Source organism: Alosa pseudoharengus, unplaced genomic scaffold, assembly GCF_046254945.1.
Source record: "Alosa pseudoharengus isolate Yale_2024_CS ecotype anadromous, Long Island Sound unplaced genomic scaffold, YU_APseudo_1.1 YU_APseudo_1.1_scf_7, whole genome shotgun sequence".
Taxonomy (NCBI): domain Eukaryota; kingdom Metazoa; phylum Chordata; class Actinopteri; order Clupeiformes; family Clupeidae; genus Alosa; species Alosa pseudoharengus.
This window is the reverse complement of record NW_027468859.1, coordinates 738449-761893: the sequence shown is the minus strand read 5'-3', so window position 1 is coordinate 761893 and position 23445 is coordinate 738449. Positions and strand designations below refer to the sequence as shown.

At 45.1% G+C, this 23445-nt stretch overlaps 2 protein-coding genes across 3 annotated transcripts in view; one reads left to right on the top strand and one right to left on the bottom strand.

Moving 5' to 3' along the window:
- Positions 1–964: 964 nt before the first annotated feature.
- zbtb2b (zinc finger and BTB domain containing 2b) lies at positions 965–19935 on the bottom strand. Of its 2 annotated transcripts, XM_076272230.1 has the most exons (3): positions 19370–19935; positions 9966–10146; positions 965–5634 (listed from the first exon to the last, which is right to left on the bottom strand). In XM_076272230.1, exons 2-3 carry the CDS (start codon positions 10136–10138, stop codon positions 4233–4235), a joined length of 1575 nt encoding a protein of 524 aa, XP_076128345.1. In that variant the 5' UTR covers positions 10139–10146; positions 19370–19935; the 3' UTR covers positions 965–4232. The 2 variants fall into 2 exon arrangements, with proteins under 2 accessions (XP_076128345.1, XP_076128346.1); XM_076272231.1 differs by lacking the exons at positions 9966–10146; positions 19370–19935 and adding an exon at positions 9825–9941.
- Positions 19936–21668: 1733 nt separating this feature from the next.
- The window catches only part of dcph1 (damage control phosphatase 1), a 17315-nt gene continuing 15538 nt past the window's right edge, over positions 21669–23445 (top strand). The window contains exons 1-2 of the mRNA XM_076272735.1: positions 21669–21733; positions 22206–22311. Coding sequence (XP_076128850.1) covers positions 21669–21733; positions 22206–22311 — 171 coding nt within the window. The remainder of the gene's footprint in view (positions 21734–22205; positions 22312–23445) is intronic.

The following is a 23445-nucleotide window of genomic DNA, read 5'->3' as shown; positions in this document are numbered from 1 at the left end:
TGTGCAGTGGATGACTACAAGGTGTGTGTGTGTGCAGTGGATGGCTACAAGGTGTGTGTGTGTGTGTGCAGTGGATGACTACAAGGTGTGTGTGTGTGCAGTGGATGGCTACAAGGTGTGTGTGTGTGTGTGTGTGCAGTGGATGACTACAAGGTGTGTGTGTGTGCAGTGGATGGCTACAAGGTGTGTGTGTGTGTGTGTGTGTGTGCAGTGGATGACTACAAGGTGTGTGTGTGTGCAGTGGATGGCTACAAGGTGTGTGTGTGTGTGCAGTGGATGGCTACAAGGTGTGTGTGTATGTGCAGTGGATGGCTACAAGGTGTGTGTGTGTGTGCAGTGGATGACTACAAGGTGTGTGTGTGTGTGTGCAGTGGATGGCTACAAGGTGTGTGTGTGCAGTGGATGACTACAAGGTGTGTGTGTGTGTGTGTGTGTGTGCAGTGGATGACTACAAGGTGTGTGTGTGTGCAGTGGATGGCTACAAGGTGTGTGTGTATGTGCAGTGGATGACTACAAGGTGTGTGTGTATGTGCAGTGGATGGCTACAAGGTGTGTGTGTATGTGCAGTGGATGGCTACAAGGTGTGTGTGTGTGTGCAGTGGATGACTACAAGGTGTGTGTGTGTGTGTGTGCAGTGGATGACTACAAGGTGTGTGTGTGTGCAGTGGATGACTACAAGGTGTGTGTGTGTGCAGTGGATGGCTACAAGGTGTGTGTGTGTATGTGCAGTGGATGACTACAAGGTGTGTGTGTGTGTGTGCAGTGGATGACTACAAGGTGTGTGTGTGTGCAGTGGATGACTACAAGGTGTCATCCACTGCACACACACCTGCTGCAGCTTAGAGGTCAGTTTACACACACACACACACACACACAGACAGGCTGCAGCTTAGAGGTCTGTTCACACACACACAGTCTTTCTGTTATGCTGTCTTACTTAAAAAAAAAACATGAGAAGCCTCTATTACTGCAAAACATGTTTATTCTTCATGTAAAATATTCTCCATCATAGAAAAGAGACTTTTCCAGAGATGCTCACGTTCCTGAGAACCTCGAGATCACAGTAGATACTTGCCTTGGCTGTAGAGGCAGAGCATTGGGGCGGGGTGAGTGAGGGTGGGCAGGGCATGGGGGGCAAGGGAGGGTGGGTTGTGCGTTTCATGGGGACCCCCACCAAGAGTTGGGATTTTGGGTTAAGCCTAACCTTTGACCTTTTCATTCAGGCTGGACTGGCCTCGAACTGGCCGAAACTACCCAGCGGGTCAGAGACGCCCGAAGGTCACGTCAGTAGTATAGTCATCAGATCTCGCTGGTCACCATGGTAACCCGCTGCAGCTGAGTGGGTGTGCGTGTGTGTGTGTGTGACGTCAGTAGTATGGTCACCAGATCTCGCTGCAGCTGAGTGTGTGCGGTGCAGGACCTCTAGCCGCTCGGCAGCTCTAAGTATCCTGATTGGTCAGAAGCTCTTAACTGGTCCTAATCCTGATTGGTCTACAGGCCTTTTGTGCCAATGAAGCCTGACCAGGGGAGATGACATCATGGCTTTGCTAGATAAGCCCCTCCCCCCACCATGCAGCACCCCTCCTCTTACAGAACAGCAGGTCAGCTAACTGGCCTGACGGCCGCTTCAGCAGGTCAGCTAACTAGCCTCCTCTTACACAGCCCAAAGCAGAACAGCAGGTCAGCAACTAGCCTGACGGCCGCTTCCTCATCAACGTAACAACTGGCTATGAGACACATGGAAGACAAATAAACACACACTTACATACATCCAAAACATCCTAGTCAGCCTAACAAACCAATTATTTTCTACATTTAATGCAAATAGCAATATACAACCTTTGAGATATAAAATATTCTTTGTAAATATAGCAATGTATATAAAATTAGAAAGGTATAAAACACAAAAATAAGGGCTTCATTAACATGTTCAGGCAAAATCATTAATCTTGGCAGAAAGTTGATACTCGATTCAGAATATCACTGTGTCAATGGCTGAAAATAATAGCGATCGGAACACACACAGTAACAGATTGATAAAAAATAACAGCAAAATAATAATTAAAAAATAATGGCACAGTTGTAAACAAGTTTACCAAAACAAGAAGGTAGTGGTCCCTGCACTGATTCTGCTCTGGTTCCAGTAGAGCATCAACACAACATTGCCTATTGCCATGGCAGCACCCAGAGTCCCGTCGCCATAGTGAGACCCAGAGTCCTGTCGCCATGACAGCAGCCAGTCGCCTCACTCTGGCTCAGAAGACTGACTAAAACGGTTTGATTTGTCAAGCATAACCAATGTAGGTCATGTGCAGTAGCCATTGTCTTAAGGTGGATTCTCTGTTGAATTTAAATACTGACGCTAGGTGTCAACTAATAAGATTAATAAGATCATTAACCACTTCAAACTGGGACCAGTGACTGTGTAGCTAAGCTTAAAAAACTGATTCTTCTTTTTTAAGCTCTGCAAATATTATGTTACAGTGACTTGTGTTTTGCAATCAGAAACTCATTGTTATTTCTTAAATCAAGTTATATACTAGCTTGTGTTCTGCATTCAGAAACTTAATCTGGTAGTTTGGTTGACACCTCAACCCTCGGCATTTGAGTTGCACAGGATTCAACCAATTAGGTTCTCCAGGCCTCTGGACTAGGGTTAGGATTAGCCAATAAGATTCCCCAGACCTCTGGACTAGGTTTAGGATTAGCCAATAAGATTCCCCAGACCTCTGGACTAGGGTTAGGATTAGCCAATAAGATTCCCCAGACCTCTGGCCTAGTGGAGGCAGACGCAGGTCTGAGGGTGACATGTGAAACCTCATGTTGCTACTGTCAAGTTTCAAAAGGCAAGAGTAAGTAAACCAGTGAATGACTGTGTGTGTGTGTGTGTGTGTGAGAGAGAGAGGGAGAGAAAGAAGACCAGTGAACAATTGAGCACTTCCACAGGCTTGTCACCTGGAGGGACACCATGGGAAGTGTCTGTGCCTTGTTTACAGTGACACACAGAGTACAAACAGTTTTTAATGTTTGGAACAGTAACGTTAGTGCGCTGGAGCTGTAAGGTCCGTGTAGTTAGTGAAAACATAACGAGCCGGAAGGTTAACATATTTGAGATGTAACGTTAGCCTATTTGAGATGTAACGTTAGTATGTTGATAGAGACATTCGGACCAGTAGTTTTAGCTTCAGATATTTGGGGTCATAGGGCTAGCGTGCTAGTGAGGACATTTACAGCAGTATGGTTAGCGTGCTAGTTAAACACGTTTGGAGCAGTATGGTTAGCATGCTAGTGGATATTATAGGAGTAGGGTTAGCGTGCTAGTGAGGACATTATAGGAGTAGGGTTAGCATGCTAGTGAGGACATTATAGGAGTAGGGTTAGCATGCTAGTGGACATTATAGGAGTAGGGTTAGCATGCTAGTGAGGACATTATAGGAGTATGGTTAGCATGCTAGTGGACATTATAGGAGTAGGGTTAGCATGCTAGTGGACATTATAGGAGTAGGGTTAGCGTGCTAGTGAGGACATTATAGGAGTAGGGTTAGCATGCTAGTGGACATTATAGGAGTAGGGTTAGCATGCTAGTGAGGACATTATAGGAGTAGGGTTAGCATTCTAGTGAGGATAATTTAAAACAGAATGTTTTCACTAGAACAACAGCAGATTGTTGTTCTTGTGAGGACCTTAGTGTGAGGGGTTTTGTCGAGCCAGTCTCTGGTCGGTTAAACTGTAGAGGCCTACCCTGCACTTCCCCTTCCTCTGTCTTTAACTGTTACTCAAGAGGCGAGGGGGCCTCAAGCCACAATGTGTGATGCAACGGAACTCAGCCACACGCAGCCCTGAAACTCAGAACAGCTGCCTGCACTGAAACACAGCCTGCAGCATTCACCTTGCCATCACGCGCTGGGGACAAACTTACTCACTGGAACACAGCCTGCAGCATTCACCTTGCCATCACGCGCTGGGGACGAACTTACTCACTGGTTCGCTGAGGGGCCAAAATTGGTTACTAGTTCAACTTCCCTGGTTCTGCCCTTCACGAGTGCATAAATTATTGACACAAAACATGTATAAAAAAGCAAAATAAAAGCAAAATGCAGTAGGCAATTGAAAAAAAAGCCCCGGCACATACACACATCCTATTTTTTCCATCTTTTCCAGGCTTGACCATCATAGCTTAAACTACTGACCCATCATTTATTAACAACATCACCAGACAAAAGGCCCAGACTCTACTCCACCGACACCTCCTCGGTCTTGATGGTCCGTACGGGAGCGCCATCCCGACTGCCGCTGGACGAGTCCGATCCCTCGTCCCCTCGGCCCGTCGCGTCCTGGCCGTGCAAGTCCGCTCCCCCGGGGGCCGTGGTCGTCATGGCGAGCTGGGCGTTGGAGGAGTAGGGCACCTGAGTGAAGCACAGGTGTTTGAGCACCTGCTGGGGGCTGGAGAAGGTGGCATCACACACGTTGCACCTGTAGGGCTGGCGGCCGGTGCTCAGGAACAGCGCCTCCAGCTGGCTGTCGTCGGCGGCGCAGAGCTCGGACACCTGGCGAGCGTCGGCCCTGTCGGGGTCGGCCTGGCCCAGGCACACGTGGCGCGCCGCCTGGTTGGCGCGGCAGAAGCTCTTGCCGCATGCGCTGCATCGGTAGGGTTTGCCCGTGTGGATGTACATGTGCTCCCTCCAGTGGCTCTTCTGGATGAACTTGCGGCCGCAGGTGGAACACTCGTACTTCCGCCGCTTCACTTCCCGCTCCGCGTCGGCCGCCCCCTCCAGGTTGTCGATGTCGGCGATGTCCGAGGGCGGGGGCGTGTCGGCCTGCGGCTGCCCGATCGCCGCGTACATGGAGATGGGGATCTCGGGGCGCGGCGACTCTTTGGTGGCGGACGACGACGCGGCGGGCTGCTCCCCGTCCGACGGCGCCGTGATGGCCGCCGTTGCCATGGCGCTGCTGCCGCTGCGGAACAGCTCCTCCATCTCAGGTGTGGCCACGCCGCCGGGGAACATGGGAATGGGCGCGTCACCGCCATCAGCCACCAGGGGGAGTAGCAGCGCCTGCTGTGTGTGCAGGAGCAGGTGCTCTCGCAGGGCGGAGCGCTGACCGAAGCGCGTGCCGCACACGTGGCACGAGTGCTGTTTCCGGAAGGATCCGCTGCGGTGCTGCATGATGCTGGGCTTCACGTGGCGGATGGTGCCGGCGGCGGCCGTAACCGTGGAGACGGTGGAGGAGGAGGGGGCTTCGCTGCACGCGGTGTCCATCCCCACATCCTCCTCGCCGCGCTGCGCGAAGCTGCCGAAGGTCTCAAACTCCGCCTCCGACTCCACCCCCACCCTGGCCCCTCCCACTCCGTCGTCGGGGGAGGAGAGGCGAGCAGCTAGCGCCTCCTGCTGGTCAGAGATCTGAATGCCGTAGAGGGAGGAGCCTGCGGCGGGGGCGTGGCTCGGGGGTGGCGGTGGGGGCGTGACATGGGGGCTGATGTCCTGCAGGAGGGGGTACGCGTGCAGGAACTTGACGCCCTGCTCCAGGCGCGCCGGGTCGATCACCTGCGCCGACAGCCGCCCCGTGTACATCAGGTTCAGCAGGTAGCTGAAGATATCGGGCTGGATGTCCATCGGCTTCAGCCGCACGCAGTCACTGAGGGAGACGCGCGCGCGCACACACACACACACACACACATACACACAGAGACACACACACATACATACACACACACACACAGACACACAGACACACACACACACAGAGACACACACACACACACACACATCCACACAGAGACACACACACACAGAGACACACACACACACACACACACACACACAGAGACACACACACACACACACACACACAGAGACACACTTGTTACACATTCTCTACAATGAAAAGACACCCCCGACACATACATTTCAGCTATAATGGAGACTGGGGGTACACACACGCTAGTAGGGCTGCACAATTAATCGAATTGTAATCATGATCACGATTTTGGCTTCCCCCGATCAAATTTGCGTGATCGAGCGATATTAAAAATGCGTGCTCTAGCCTACCCATTGAACCAACCTGGCAACCCATAGAACACTCCGCTACAAAACAATGTGCCTGCATGCAGCCTACCAATGACAACTGTTACCTGCACTGCTCAGCCTGATGCACTGCTCAGTTTGGATGCACTGTGGACTAGTAGCATTATGTTATAGCCTATAATAAGAGTTGAGCTAACGACGGGATCCGTGAATTATATTCATGTATTTTAGAAGCTACATGTGCAACCTACAATGCATATGCGTTTTAAGACACAGCCTACTCAAAACGAGTGAACAATAATGAAATTGTAGCCTACACGTCAGTGTTTTACATATCAACGAATGACTCAATCAGGGGTGTCCAAACCGCTGCTCGCCACACACTTTAATCCGGCCCGCCGAGCATTTATTAGTTTATCATAGATCCGGCCCGCCACACTTTAATCCGCCCTGCCAAGCATATAATTAGGCCGCTCATAGGCCGCTCGCTATTTTTTTTCCAGCGATAGACGACGTTGTGGTTAACTTCAGGCTACTGCAAATAACTTTACACTCTTCCTAAAGAACGTTTACAATGTCAATGTCAAAACAGCTTGTTACATCGAGATACATAGTATCTCCATTGCAGCAGATCTAACTACGTTATGCTAGCCTACTCCATTTAATTGGGAACGCATTTGAGCGTGCACAAGAGAGAGCGCAATGGCAACAGTTCCCATTACTGACCATTTACAAACTGAGCGGGCACAGCACTAGCCATAGGCTATTTGAGTGGATCTGGCAAAAGGTCTTAAAGTGACAGTGCACCATTTATAAATGAATTAAAAGCATCAAATTAACAGTATTTCTTATTACTTTGTTGTAATCTATATTTGCAGTAATTTTGGGGAGTAAATTTGGGTAGAATTTGGGTGAGCCAGATAGCAAGTCCAATATGTTTAAGGGAAAAAATATTTTTGTCACTAAAATTAATTAATAATCGTGATAAATATTCGTGATCTCAATATTGATCAAAATAATCGTGATTATCATTTTGGCCATAATCGTGCAGCCCTACACACTAGCATAAAGAAAGGCTTTCTGTAGACTAGGGGTACACACATTACAGTAGCAGCAACTGAGCGGAATGTTTCTTGGTGTTTTATTTTATGCCCCCAACGTTGTCTTAAGGCAGCGCTGCCTGGAAGGCGCTAGGGTTAGGGTTGGGGTTAAGGTTGGGGTCAGGGTTGGGGTTAGGTTTAGGATTAGGTCCCTTTAAGTCAGCTGTGGCAGTGCTGCCTGGAAGACGACGTTGGGGGCATAAAACACCATCGAGCAACTGGAATCCATGCATTTCCACGGAATTATTTTTGGAATCTGATCCCTCTGATCTCATACCTGTTCAATCGTACTAGTCGCTCGACTTATCGTGACTAAATTCAAGATGGCGGCGAACGGTAAACTTCCTGAAGGAAGTTCGTCTTAATATACTACCATAAACTACCAGTGCTTTTTTCAAAGTTCTCAATGTCTCGTTTTAAATGTCAGGGCCCTCGGAAGTCTACCAATGAAGTGTGGAGCTACTTTGAGCCTCGTAAATGGTGTAAAACAGTGATTTATTTGCATGGCTAGGCCGATGCCCGAGGCACCCCCATCGAAAACCTGTTGGTAGCATCGGCTAACTAGCGCCAGATTTCGGAGTGCAGGGGACAAGCCGAGATGAGATATGAGACAAAAGTTCTCACACACACGGTATCATGTTTTAACACACTTTAGGTCAATATCACACCAAACTTCTCCTTTAACGTTTACTTTTATTTCAAGTTTGCAAAAGCAGCGGAATAGGCTCTCTATGAAATCATGCCGCATGTGTGTGTGTGTGTGTGTGATATGTGCGCGTGTGTGAATAGACTCTCATGCTCTATGAAATCATACCGCGTGTGTGTGTGTGTGTGTGTGTGTGTGTGAATAGGCTCTCATGCTCTATGAAATCATGCCGCACATGTGTGTGTGTGTGTGATATGTGCGCGTGTGTGAATAGGCTCTCATGCTCTATGAAATCATGCCGCATGTGTGTGTGTGTGCGTGTGTGTGATATGTGCGCGTGTGTGAATAGGCTCTCATGCTCTATGAAATCATGCCACATGTGTGTGTGTGTGTGTGTGTGTGTGTGTGTGTGATATGTGCGCGTGTGTGTGATATGTGCGCGTGTGTGAATAGGCTCTCATGCTCTATGAAATCATGCTGCATGTGTGTGTGTGTGCGTGTGTGTGATATGTGCGCGTGTGTGAATAGGCTCTCATGCTCTATGAAATCATGCCGCGTGTGTGTGTGATATGTACGCGCGTGTGTGATATGTGCGCATGTGTGAATAGGCTCTCATACTCTATGAAATCATGCCGCATGTGTGTGTGTGTGTGTATGATATGTGCGTGTGTGTGTGTGTGATATGTGCGCATGTGTGAATAGGCTCTTATGCTCTATGAAATCATGCCGCGCGCGTGTGTGTGTGTGTGTTTTAGAGATGCACTGATATGGAATTTTAGGGCCGATAACGATAACCGATATTTATTGGTTTGTTGTGGCCAATACCGATACGATAACCGATAATATTACTCTTGAAAAAAATTTGTGAAAAGTGATTTGGGGAAAGCATTTAATAAGCATAATTTTATTGCGGTAATTTTACCTACCACCAAATGATGGACAGAACTCATAATAGTCCTCATTAGTATGGCAGTCAACAACATAACAGTAGCCTAGCCCTACAGTATGTGTGGCTCCTAGTGAACCTGACGTCAGTGAATTGCAAGTGAGTGGCTAGAGAGTTTGAATCGTTTTAGGACTAAACGCTCATAAACGGCTCAGCTTGGAATAAGCTACAGTATAGTGACCAAATCAGAGTTTGTGAGAGAAACTTAGGTTTGTTTCAACTGCGGGTAACTGAATAAAGCTGCAACTCCTCAGACTGTATCTTATGTCCGTCTACTCTGTTGCGCACAACCTGCTGCAGCAGAAATGAAAGGGGTTAGCCCCGAAGGTTTTAATAACTTATTATGATGACCTGTCTGGAACTGAAGCACAAATGGTTAGCATATTTCTAGGTAATAATACAAAACCCAAGCTAAAGTAATGCAAATATAATACTAAAACACAACTTAGAACTGGGCCTACTTATGTACTCGTCCCACTAACGAGTTTGTTTATTTGTTTCCCCGACCAGCGCGGTAAAGTGCAAACACACCAGCACAAGACGACTCTAGATAGGGCTGAGCTCCGCTCTGTTAAGGTTAAATGGCGGATCATTCACGAGAGGATTTTGAGATGCACAGATTCCCAAATGAACGCATATCCACAGATTTTTTTAGAGTGGTGAATTATATTCACACCGCAGACATTATATTGAGGAAAAAGTATGGCCAACCAAGCTCAATTAGGCTAGCTCAGTGTAGCCAGACGGACCTTACGTAGGCCTAAATTAGGACTTTGTGTGTGATATGTGTGTGTGTGTGTGTGTGTGTGTGTGTGTGTGTGTGTGTGTGAAAAGGCTCTCATACTCTATGAAATCATGGCGTGTGTGTGTGTGATATGTGTGCGCGCGCGCGTGTGTGTGGGTGTGTGTGTGGGTGATGTATGTGATATGTGTGCGCGCTTGTGTGTGTGTGTGTGTGCGATGTATGTGATGTATGTGATATGTGTGCGCGCTTGTGTGTGTGTGTGTGTGTGCGGGTGTGTGGGTGATGCATGTGATGTATGTGATATGTGTGTGCACGCTTGTGTGTGTGTGTGTGTGTGCGCGTGCGTGCATGTGTGTGTGTTCACCTGTCCTGGTGGATGAACAGCATCCTGAAGTAGTTGGAGAAGGCTGCAAGCACAGCCTTGTGTGTGTGTGTGTGTGTGTGTGTGTGTGTGTGTGTGTGTGTGTGTGTGTGTGTGTATGCACGTGCATGTGTGTGCGTTCACCTGTCCTGGTGGATGAACAGCATCCTGAAGTAGTTGGAGAAGGCTGCAAGCACAGCCTTGTGCGCTTTGAAGAAGACGTCTCCGATGGCAACAGTGCAGTCGCACAGGAAGCCAAACTCCCTCTGAGCGTTCAGCTGCTGCAGCAGGACCAGACCGTGATTGGCCAGAGCCATTCTACCTCCTGCGGAGGGGAAGAGAGAGAGAGAGAGAGAGAGAGACAAAGGAAGATGGGGGGGTGGGGGTGAGAGTGAGAGGAAAGGAGAGAGAGAGAGAGAGAGAGAGAGAGAGAGAGGAAAGGAGAGAGAGAGAGGGAGAGAGAGAGTGAACTCAGAGGGTCTGTTTCCTGTGTGCAGTTGACCACAAAGCAACATACGAGCAGTTGACCACAAAGCAACATACGAGCAGGACTCTGAGGCCTACCAGCACCACTCTCTCAGGGCTTGCTGAGCTAGCCGACACACACACACTGCTAGGTTTCAGACCTAGCAGTCCTCTCTCTGTCCATGCTTACGTTTTAATCAGTGTTTCCTCTATGTTGATTTGGTAGTGGCGGCCCGCCACGGTTTAATTTTCTTCCCCCAAGGTATCAGAAATGGGACAGACGCACAATAGTAGCAGTTGCCTTTTAAAGGATCCTGCCGACATTATGCACCCCCGTTGGCGGCCGCTAACGTTGCAATTTAACAACAAGCAGAACTATTCAGAGGTTTGGGGCTGTCCAGTTTAACTCCACATAGTGTATGGATGTGCTTATTGTCCAAACGTCACTATTAAACACCTCCACCAAAAACGTCACCGCGGTGGGTCCGTTTTAATAAGACAACGTTCAACTGGTCAGTTCTGACAGCTCACGTCCTGATATCAAACATCTGGAAACATTAAAACGATAAGTGAGTCACTAATTTAATACAAATTGGAAATAGTCTATAGATGTAGTAATAGATGTAATGATGTTAAAATAAATAGTTGTGTTGTATGACACGGAAAAGTTTATTTTTTAATAATTTGGGCTACACAGACGCACAAAGGCCGCACGACCTAAACGTTTGTTACCCTTGTTGCTAAATGTGAAAATTAGCAAAAAGAAGTGCAACCATTTTTTTAAATTTTCTAACGAATTAGGCTACAGAATGCTTAGCCTAGGCCAGGGGTGGGCAAACTGCGGCCCGCCGAGCATTTTCATCCGGCCCGCCGAGCATTTCATTTGGTTATCAGGCTGCTCGCTATTTTTTTCCTGCGATAGAGACGACGTTGGTTAGCCTTACTGCAAACTGCTTTTCACTCTCCTTAGAGAACGTTCGCAATGTCAATGTCAAAACATCATGTTAAATCGAGATAACATCATGTTAAACTAAGTTAACTCCTTTGCAGCAGATCTAACGTGAACATTATGTGATCCATTTAATTGGGAAAGCGTCTGCACTCACGAGAGGGAGAGACCCGCAGGTTCCAGCTGGCTTGTCATTGTTGATAATTGATATATCCTTCTTATAAGAAACTTTTAAAAGGAAATCATGAAGGCAACAGTAGTTCCCACTACTGACCATTTAAAAACTGTGAGAGGGCCCAGCCGTAGGTACAGCACTAGCCATAGCGGAGCAGGCAGAAGATCATTGAGAAATAAACGTGAATTAAAGCGACAGTGCACAATTTATACATTTGTTAAACTGCATAAAATTAGCAGTATTTTTAAGCAATTCATATTTTAAAAGAAATACTTTTCATACTAAATTATAGGCTATAAAAAAAAGTATTTTTTTATGTATGTGTCGTGGGGGGGGGGGGGGGTTGTTGTGGGGCCTGCCCCCACTGCTTAAAAAAATCCTAGAGGAAACACTGGTTTTAATAGTCTTATTAAATATGACCATGCTTACGTCCTAATAGTCTTATTAAATATGACCATGCTTACGTCCTAATAGTCTTTCGTCTTATTAAATATGACCATGCTTACGTCCTAATAGTCTTATTAAATATGATATGACCATGCTTACGTCCTAATAGTCTTATTAAATATGACCATGCTTACTTCCTAATAGTCTTTCGTCTTATTAAATATGACCATGCTTACGCCCTAATAGTTTTATTAAAGGGGAACTTGGCAACTATTTCAAGGTAATAAACCCGTTTAGAAATCATTTGGATGGTTAAATGACCTGTTCCGGTGAAAATGGTGACTTTCCCCGCTGCGTCTAGCGTCCACAGGCGGAAAAACAACCTTGCAACATTGAGACTACCGTCCCGGAAAGAGAAGTGAGAAACAAGAAACTCGTTTTAAATCGTGTTTCTTACCTTGTAACATCCACATAGTTCTGCCAAACTTATGCTAACGGTTCGCTAGCTTGTAAACAAATCCATGTGCTTTATCGTTACCTTTTCCCACAGTTTGAAATAGCATAATGCACAACTTCTCCAGCAGAGGGGGATCCTGCCAAGTTTCCCTTTAAATATGACCATGCTTACGTCCTAATAGTCTTATTAAATATGACCATGCTTACTTCCTAATAGTCTTTCGTCTTATTAAATATGACCATGCTTACGTCCTAATATTCTTATTAAACATGACCATGTTTACGTCCTAATAGTCTTTTGTCTTATTAAATATGACCATGCTTACGTCCTAATAGTCTTTCGTCTGTATTCTAGTAAAGCAACACAGGCCTAGATGAAATAACAGTGAGACCAACTCAAACACCAATCAATACCAACTCAAACACCAATCAACACCAACTCAAACACCAAAAAGGATAACGTTCCTGTGCACAGCCTTCCAGGTGCTGGTGAGGTGCAGCTGTCAATAAGTTAAAAGGAAAGTGAAGGATCACTGCACACTGGTGGATTTTCTTTGCTGGTTTATTTTTTAGTGAACAACGCGTTTCGCCAATGCTTCATCAGGTTCACTCCAATCAATACCGACTCAAATACCAATCAACACCAAATCAAACACCAATCAACACCAACTCAAACACCAACTCAAACACATACTCAACACCAATCACAAGCTCTTGGCTGGATGGGAGCTTCTAGAGAAACCCCAGTCAATTGTTTACATCAGACAAGAAGACTAGGAGACGACACGGACACATACACACATACACACACACACAGACACACAGACTCAAGACATGCGATGGGTATTCTGGTAGTCACTAGGGATGCACGATATTGAATTTTAGCCGATATCCGATATGCCGATATTTACAAGCTCATTTTGGCCGATTGCTGATGCCGATACCAATATTCACAAATTGAAAAGTTTCTCCTGTACTACAATTAACCTGTCAATACGGGACATTAAACTTTACTTTGAATCAACCCTGTATCATTTTAGAAATTTAGATATTCCCACATAAAAAAATTATTTCAAATATGGCACATTTATTAAGTAGCCTAAAATTGTTGCATAAACATGTAAATGTCATACTTGAACAGTAGCCTACAAGACAGTTCCCCAAGAACTGTGTTGTTGACAATATGACCCATTGTTCTCAATGAACAGAAATGCAGCTGTAACCCTGTACTTAACACTTTACTTTAAACTGTAGAGTAAAATGAATGAGACCTACAACAGAATGAAGGCTAGTAACTTTACAGCTAGCCTTCATTCTGGACTTCATGAAACTCACGCTAGCTTTCAAACGTTAGCTAACGTTACACACTTTAGAAACTGATTGCTGATTGTAAACAAAAGCTTAGCAATGCGTTGTCACAGTTTTAGTTGGTGCCGTTTTTTCTGGCTTAGTGCTTTGTAGAGTTCAGGATGATGGCTCTTAAGATGTGTAATTAAATTGGTAACGTTAAAAGAGTATCGCTTTACCCCTCCTCGCATCACTGGTACTTCACAAGCCCTGAAAATAGCAATTTTGTTATCAGTTTCCCGAATTCAGTTTTGAATTCTGCCACACAGCCAACATGTTGAAGTATGTTGTTGGCGTTCATAGCAACGTAAACATTTGCTTCGCGTGTGCATAATTAACAGGTCACCTTATCGGCCGGGCATATCGGCAGTTTTTCCTGTACTGCTGTACTGTACCCCTGTAACCTGCGCTGCAATGTAACCTGTACCCTGCGCTGCAATGTACCCTGCGCTGCAATGTAACCTGTACCCTGCGCTGCAATGTAACCTGTAGTCTGTACCCTGCGCTGCAGTGTAACCTGTACCCTGTACCCTGCGCTGCAGTGTAACCTGTACCCTGTAATCTGCGCTGCAATGTACCCTGTAATCTGCGCTGCAATGTAACCTGTACCCTGCGCTGCAGTGTAACCTGTACTCTGTACCCTGCGCTGCAGTGTAACCTGTAACCTGTACCCTGCGCTGCAGTGTAACCTGTACCCTGTAACCTGCGCTGCAATGTAACCTGTAACCTGCGCTGCAGTGTAACCTGTACTCTGTAACCTGCGCTGCAATGTAACCTGTAACCTGTACCCTGTGCTGCAATGTAACCTGTACCCTGCGCTGCAATGTAACCTGTACCCTGCGCTGCAATGTAACCTGTACCCTGCGCTGCAATGTAACCTGTAACCTGTACCCTGTAATCTGCGCTGCAATGTAACCTGTACCCTGCGCTGCAGTGTAACCTGTACCCTGTAACCTGCGCTGCAATGTAACCTGTACCCTGCGCTACAATGTAACCTGTACCCTGCGCTGCAATGTAACCTGTACCCTGAGCTGCAATGTAACCTGTAACCTGTACCCTGCGCTGCAGTGTAACCTGTAACCTGTACCCTGCGCTGCAATGTAACCTGTACCCTGTAATCTGCGCTGCAATGTAACCTGTACCCTGCGCTGCAGTGTAACCTGTAACCTGTACCCTGCGCTGCAATGTAACCTGTAACCTGCGCTGCAATGTAACCTGTACCCTGCGCTGCAATGTAACCTGTAACCTGTACCCTGTAATCTGCGCTGCAATGTAACCTGTACCCTGCGCTGCAGTGTAACCTGTACCCTGTAACCTGCGCTGCAATGTAACCTGTACCCTGCGCTGCAATGTAACCTGTACCCTGCGCTACAATGTAACCTGTAACCTGCGCTGCAATGTAACCTGTACCCTGCGCTGCAATGTAACCTGTAACCTGTACCCTGCGCTGCAGTGTAACCTGTAACCTGTACCCTGCGCTGCAATGTACCCTGTATTGTGTTTGCTTATTCAGCTGTAAAGTCACACAATCAGTAATCCACATTATTAAGCTAATGGGAGTGTGTCATGGTTCATGTTGTGATATGCTAATATAATATATAGGTTATCGTTAGCACCAGAGGTGGGAGTAAGTCACACATGTGCAAATCACAAGCAAGTCTCAAGTCTTAACCTTCACGTCTCAAGCAAGTCCAAGTCATTTTTTGTGACAGTCAAGCAAGTCAAGTCAAGTCATAGCTTGGGTCAAGCAAGTCAAGTCAAAGCTAGGGTCAAGCAAGTCAAGTCATAGCCAAATCATTGAAATTCATGATGATTTACCCATGTTTTCATTTTAAAATAAGCTACAATAGGCTAGTTATGAACTGCTGGAGTTTTATTTGTAACAAACAAATAGATATTGCATTCATTCAAGCCACATAGCCTACATCTGAATGGTTTATAGAATAAGATGAAATGTATACGAATAAAAATAAATGTATTTCAAGAAGACCTATTATAAAATAGCCTATTATTGTTTCAATATGCCTCAAATATTAGGTAGCCTAGGCTACATCAAATCATGAAAATATATTCAAACAGTTCGAGTTACACGTGTCCTGACCCGTCACATCTCCAGGGAACCAATAATGTTGAAAAAGTGAACTAATCAATCAATCAAACGCTGCCGCCGATGTCACTGCCAAACTTTGACAAGCGCGACAGCGCAATGGGTTTTAGGAGGGTTTAGGACCGTCAATGCATCATATTATACATAAGCCTAACATGTGAAATAAGCTACCTAAAACAGTGCTTTCGATAGTAGGGCTGCACGATTATGGCCAAAATGATAATCACGATTATTTTGATCAATATGGAGATCACGATTATTAATTAATTTTAGTGACAAATTTTTTTTTTCCCTTAAACATATTGGACTTGCTATCTGGCTCACCCAAATTCTTCCCCTCACCTTTACTCCCCAAAATTACTGCAAATATAGATTGACTGCGACTTCCAAACTTCCATCGTGCTACTTTGTTAATATTTGGGGAAACGTTAACGGCAACACAGTAATTACAACAAAGTATTAAGAAATACTGTTAATTTGATGCTTTTAATTCATTTATAAATGGTGCACTGTCACTTTAAGACCTTTTGCCAGATCCACTCAAATAGCCTATGGCTAGTGCTGTGCCCGCTCAGTTTGTAAATGGTCAGTAATGGGAACTGTTGCCATTGCGCTCTCTCTTGTGCACGCTCAAATGCGTTCCCAATTAAATGGAGTAGGCTAGCATAACGTAGTTAGATCTGCTGCAATGGAGATACTATGACTGTGTCTCAAATCACGTACTTCTGCACTTACAATACCTAATTTGAGTGCATGAGGGTGTTCACACTGAAAATTCCAACGACATGAAGGGCGCTGCAAGTTCCCGGATGGTGCACTCATAACGGTCAAAAAGCTGAGTGTGCAACGCTGGACACTTTTCGCCCTTAACAGACGCCATCTTGCCCAAATAGCAGAAGGGGAGGGAGCGTTTTCAAACTCGTGGTAATCGCGGTTGAGAAAGCTGAAGCAGCAGCAGTGGAAAACAGACTTTACGGAGGTACAAGCAAGTTATAACATAAACGGTTCATGTTTTGACACAGTATGACCATGACACTGTCGAATTGAGGACGCCAATAAAGTTATATTAAAATGTTTGCGATCGTCATTTCCGTGAAGTGCACGGAGTTAGTGTTTGATATGAGACAATACTATTTTGTTAAAATTTGCGCACTCCGCCAGTAAGCACACAGTGCACATAGTGTACTATACGAAAGTGTACTCACGTAAGTACACCAATTGAGACAGACACAATGTATCTCGATGTAACAAGCTGTTTTGACATTGACATTGTAAACGTTCTTTAGGAAGAGTGTAAAGCTGTTTGCAGTAGCCTGAACTAATAAATGCTCGGCGGGCCGGATTAAAGTGTGTGGCGAGCAGCGGTTTGGACACCCCTGGTTTAGTCATTCGTTGATATGTAAAACACTGACGTGTAGGCTACAATTTCATTATTGTTCACTCGTTTTAAGTAGGCTGTGTCTTGAAACGCATATGCATTGTAGGTTGCACATGTAGCTTATAAAATACATGAATATAATTCACGGATCCCGTCGTTAGCTCAACTCTTATTATAGGCTATATCGGAGGAAGCAAACAAGGACTAAAAGTTAACATGATAAAAAGGCATGTGTGGTTTACGTCATGTGATGTGTTTCACGGTATGAGTTGAGAGCCCTGCTTTGCTTATGTTTTTGGTTAACTTCACTTGCCTGAAATCCGAAATATTTTCGAACAACGGATGATCCGTTTCGAGGGACAATCTCTTGTCCTGCTGTGCTACACATTTGATTTTTGATCGTCGTTTTTTTGTATAGTCTAACTAGCCTACTAATAGTTAACATAATGCTACTAGTCCACAGTGCATCCAAACTGAGCAGTGCATCAGGCTGAGCAGTGCAGGGAACAGTTGTCATTGGTAGGCTGCATGCAGGCACATTGTTTTGAAGCGGAGTGTTCTATGGGTTGCCAGGTTGGTTCAATGGGTAGGCTAGAGCACGCATTTTTAATATCGCTCGATCACGCAAATTTGATCGTGGGAAGCCAAAATCGTGATCGTGATTAAAATTGTATTAATTGTGCAGCCCTAATCGATAGCATCAGTTAGCCTGTTGCTATGCTGCATAGTGACTTTGCTATAGGCTACTGGTTATTACAGTGATTTACACTTTTACTGTTTCTGTTTATTACACATTTTTTCCCTCTTTGAAGACAATAAAGGAGCAAGATGCTCATATCCTGGCCTCTTGATGTCAGTGTGTGTGTGTGTGTGTGTGTGGGGGGGGGGCTTGCTGTTCATCTGTGTTGATGTTCTGGTGCATAACACACAGGGAGAACAGCATAATGAGGAACGTAAACACAATTAAGACACCATGAAGAACACACACACACACAACACAAAGGGGACCAAAACAGACTCAAGACAATGTTAGGAACACACACACACTCAAGATGATGAGAGAACTCACTTCCTCTCAGGTTTTAGGACCCCACCAAACACACACAACAGGGCTGGCTGGCCTGCCTAGCTGCACCCCCCCCACACACACACACACCCCACACACACACACACACACACAACATGCTGGGCTGCCTAGCTGTCAGTGACCCTAGGGGTCATAGGTCAGAGCAGCAACATTCCTGGGGCAACCAATCAGAACATGATGTGTCACAGTTGGCCACAAACAACTGTATACACACACGCAAAGCTATGAAGACTGCAGGGTGTGTGAGGCGGATACATTGCACTACACTGACACCATTGCTATAATCAGTGAGTGTGTGTGTGTGTGTGTGTGAGCGAGCGTGTGTGAGTGAGTGAGTGTGTGTGTGTGTGTGTGTGAGCGAGCGTGTGTGAGTGAGTGAGTGTGTGTGTGTGTGAGCGAGCGTGTGTGAGTGAGTGAGTGTGTGTGTGTGAGCGAGCGTGTGTGAGTGAGTGAGTGAGAGTTCTGCTCAAGAAGCCCAACCAGTCTTCCACCAGAAAGTCCTTTTCACAGCACCATAGACATGGAGAAGGTCAACACTATGGCCAAATCTCTAAATCCCCCAAAACAGCCTTCAAAGTCACAGAATCGTACAATTATCAATTAATATGTTTTGCAACCCAATCTGGCGAAATGAATGTCTATAATTCTTCCATGGCTTAACCAAAACATTAAGCTAAATATGTAAGACGTTTAAAAAACATTCAGATCCCAGAAATACAGTTAGGCTACTTATGTGCCAAACTAGTGTGTACGATAGCACCGCCCACAACGTAGACACGTGGACCCCACAGATCTCCCGCAGAGTCAACCACTTCCGTAGTCTGCTTGCCTCGCAAATAAAAAATAAACCGTGTAAAAAGACATATGCCCAACTGACTTAAACACGCAATCTTTCGCCAAGAAGTCAACCGTTACTCGTAGATAACGGCTCCTCACAAACCGTTTTCAGATAGCAGCGCATTGTTGCTTGTATCCCTACCGAACAGCAACGGAGGCTAGCGCCTGCCCTTCCGACTGCTGAGCGACGTGAAGCGAAAATAAACGGTGGCTCATGAAATGGACACACACACACGGGGGGAAGGGGTGGTCACCGAATAAATGTCTCAAACTTCAAAGTGATAGAAATATCTAAACCGTAAATAAAGCATGATGGTGTACGCCGGGGAACTGAAAAATACAAAATACCCGTACCCTTACCTTCTTACGCAGCGTCTACCCTGAGTTAGCCGTGTTGTTGTTTGTTACCGGGGGACTTGTCCGTTGGACTCGCAGCTGCTCTGTTCCTCTCAAACGCAGCATTGGCGGCGATGGTCGTCGGTGTTTTCCGGTCGGGTTACGTTACAATCACATGACTGTCTAAAAGCACTTAAAACAGCAGTTGTAAAACCCACTACACGGGGCGCCTAAACAAGTAGTCTTAACGTTAGCTGCCGTCAAATGCGTCCCCGGTTGAAGTGAATTTTTCGCCGCGGTGTTTAGCCAAAAGCGGGGAACCTATGTGGGCGCGTAAGATACTGTATGGTAATTTATTTAATCTTCCGTTCGAGCAAGTTAAACATAAACCGATTTAGAGGGAAAATAGCCCAGGGTCGCCTTTCCCAACCCCCACCCGAACAGATAACGCCGAGTCGTTAGTGAAACAAGCCCCACAATTTGCATTTTCGGTTGCTTGCTGCGGTTGTCGGTTTCCCATAACAAACTTCCCTAACGTTTAGGCGCGTGCGTTTTAAAGGCTAGGGTACAGGCTACAGGTCCTAGCTGATATTAGGGATTAGTCATATAGCGTTTTTCAATGTAGGTTTTCAAATTTATGTTTAATGTTCTTGTAATGAGCGTAATTTAAGATTGGGAGCGTTTACAGTGATTGTTAGGCTACTCTGTAACTTCAGCAGAAAATAACGACAGCCCATTACCCATCAGAGTAGCCGATAGTCCACTACACCAGCAGAGCTTAAAAGAGGATGCTGTAGGTTATGACCTAACATGATACAAGTCTAATACAGCCTATACTACAGTCTATGGTCTAATACAGTCTATACTACAGTCTATGGTCTAACCGGGCAGTGGCCTGGATTGTTTTTCGTAAAAGGCAAAACTTAACTAAATGGAAACCAATATTTGTATTATTAGGTTAGTATTCCTAATATAAAAATACAATTACGTGTAGTTTTTACACTAATCCCCCTACCATGGCCATATCGGCTACATGTATTGTATGAGACAGTTCTGCTTTGATAATGAATTTACTGGACCTGTTTCAGATCAATACTCCTGGACTAATGCTGATCAATACACGCACTCTCAGATCAATACTCCTGGACCAATGCTGATCAATACACACACTCTCAGATCAATACTCCTAAAATATTGGAGTGTGTTCATCGTAGAATCAGAGCTACATAATTTTCCGTATGTGATGACATACGTTCATGTCCAGACAAAGGAAGTGAGCCTATATCCTCCCTCCATCATAGTTTGGGCCCAAGGCTGTATAAATGAACGCTATATACAGGGCTCCCACGGGGCCCAAGGCTGTATAAATGAACGCTATATACAGGGCTCCCACGGGTCATTGAAATCCTTGAAAGTTTGTGAATCTGAAAAAAATAATTCAAGGCCCTTGAAAGTTTTTGAAAAGAGACATAAATAAATGGAGGTCCTTGAAAGTCCTTGAATTTCTTTTTGAGGAAAAGAAATCCATACAATTACGTACAATTCCGCTTATTAACATGTACACGGCCAGCGTGATTTCTGCGTGTTTCCCGCGTGTAGTGTTTGTTGCCCAAATATTTAATTTAACATTCTGATGAATAAACCGACAGGTAACGAGTTTAACTTGTTTAGGACAAGTTTATTTCAGTTCAGTTTTATGCAAAATACAAACATGAAAAATAGAATAGGCCTGTCATATGACCAAAAATAAAAGAAAACTGTGACAAGGTATCCTTGGTCTGTTGAGGTAACATGATTTAACCATGCCCGCGCTTGACATTTATCAACACATTACAGTAGGTCCTTGAATTTAAGGATATTGGGCCTGGAAAGTCCTTGAAAGGTCCTTGAATTTGATCTTAACCAAGGTGTGGGAACCCTGGGCTAGCATAGAGACCAGTTGCTCAATTCTGCTTATTTCATTGGAAATGCAATTATAATATTGATATAAATATAATGTCATTATATTTCCAAAATTATTACAATTCCTATTAAAATTAGGAAAGACTATTCATTTTAAAGATGAAAGAGAGCAACCTAAATTAAGATCAAACCAAGAAAGTGTCACTGATAGTTGTCAGTTTATTTCAGTTTATGTTATATGCAACTTGCTCCTGGTCGGAATTGGTAAGCCGTGGACATGGTCAGAGAAAGTCTGAATGGGTTCTGATCACAGTGGTCATTGGGAGCCTAATCATTATTTTGACGTTTATTTTGACGTCGATAAGTCCTCCTAGTCGCTTCGTGGCGCTGTGTGAGATCCTTGGTCTTATATGTTGTAAACATGGACGCAAATCCAGTGTTATTTCAAGGGGCTCCGCCGCCGTCGCTGTCAGCTAAATATGAGGGGTATGACGATTTCTTTTGATTTGGGTTAACATTGTCATTACAACAATGTTTGATAGCCATGCTCTTAACCTCAATGTCATACCTTTTTCACTGGCAATATGAGACTGCCGGTTGCTAGTTTGCTAATGGTAGCTCGCTAGCGATAGCTTGCTATGTTTGCTGATGTCAGAGTAGACCATAGTGAGGTGATGGTGGAAGTTAATGAGAAATTCGTTCCTGTCTTGTTGTCATAATCGCATTTAATGATTTTGGGACCTGTGTGTGGTCTAAACTAACATTGCAAACCGGTAACGTTGACGTTATTCTGACTTAGCTGACTTAGCTTTTGCTGATATGATATCTTCTCTAATGCCATGCCATGCTAACAGTGTCAACCCACCTGGTATTTTGAGAATTTGCCACGCACACACACACACACACACACAGCCCTTCCCTTCCCACCTTTTAAAAGTATCATGTTTATTCCTATCAGATCCTTTGCATACTTAACTATCAGAGACCGTCTACCTACCATTCTGACTAAAGTCATTGACACCATCCATCGCAACAAAAACAAGTTTTTTGAAGAATATGGCGAGGTAAGAGATCCCATCATATCCCACTATAACCATGAGAGATCCCATCATATCCCACTATAACCATGAGAGATCCCATCATATCCCATCATATCCCACTATAACCATGAGAGATCCCATCATATCCCACTATAACCATGAGAGATCCCATCATATCCCACTATAACCATGAGAGATCCCATCATATCTTGGAACTAAAACCGGAACACTATGCGCGTGACCATAGTGCGCATGCACGCACACACGGTTAACGTGACCATGCGCCAGGTCAGAGACACAGACATAGGACACATGCACACACACACACACACACACACACTAGCAGGCGCAGACAGGACCAAAACTTAGAGGGGGTTATTGTTAATGTATTAAATATTGTTATGTCAATGCACAAGTTCTGCACACTTTTAGTCAGAGAAAAGAGCTTGCACTATGCTTAAAACATGCTAAACATTCCTCACTATGCTTAAAACATGCGTGCATAGTCCATTGTTTGTCTCCTGAACATTCCTCACCCGTTATCCAGACATGCTTGAAAACATGAAACTCACAGCCATAGGTTATTTTTTTATTTTTTTACACACACACACAAACACATTATTTTGAGAATCATTACTTTCTCTTTGGCATTGTAGTAGTGTAACTATATAGCCTAACCGTTAAAACAAGGCAGATATGAAGAGGCATTGCAACAATTTTTACAGGGATACAGTACATAGTAACATTGGCTGCAAAGATTATGTAGACCTCTACGATTGACTGACACACACGCACACACATTGTCGAAATCATACGCTGGACGCTTTAGGCTATAGTCTTTCTATGTGGGTTTAGTTAACGATCTAACTATAATAAGACCACTTCGGCTATGTAATTGCTGACAACGGGGACGCTTTCATAGTGGTTGGTGTACACCGGCACATTTAAGCGTCCTGACAGGCTTTTGTCGGGACGCACACACACACACATGCACACGCACACACACGCATATGCAGCATACCTGACAGGCTTTTGTTGGGACTCGGCACACAAAACTCATAATCGGGACTGTCCACGGTTAAACTGGGACGTCTGGTCACCCTAATCATATCGCACTATAGCCATAAGATCCAATCATATCGCACTATAGCCATAAGA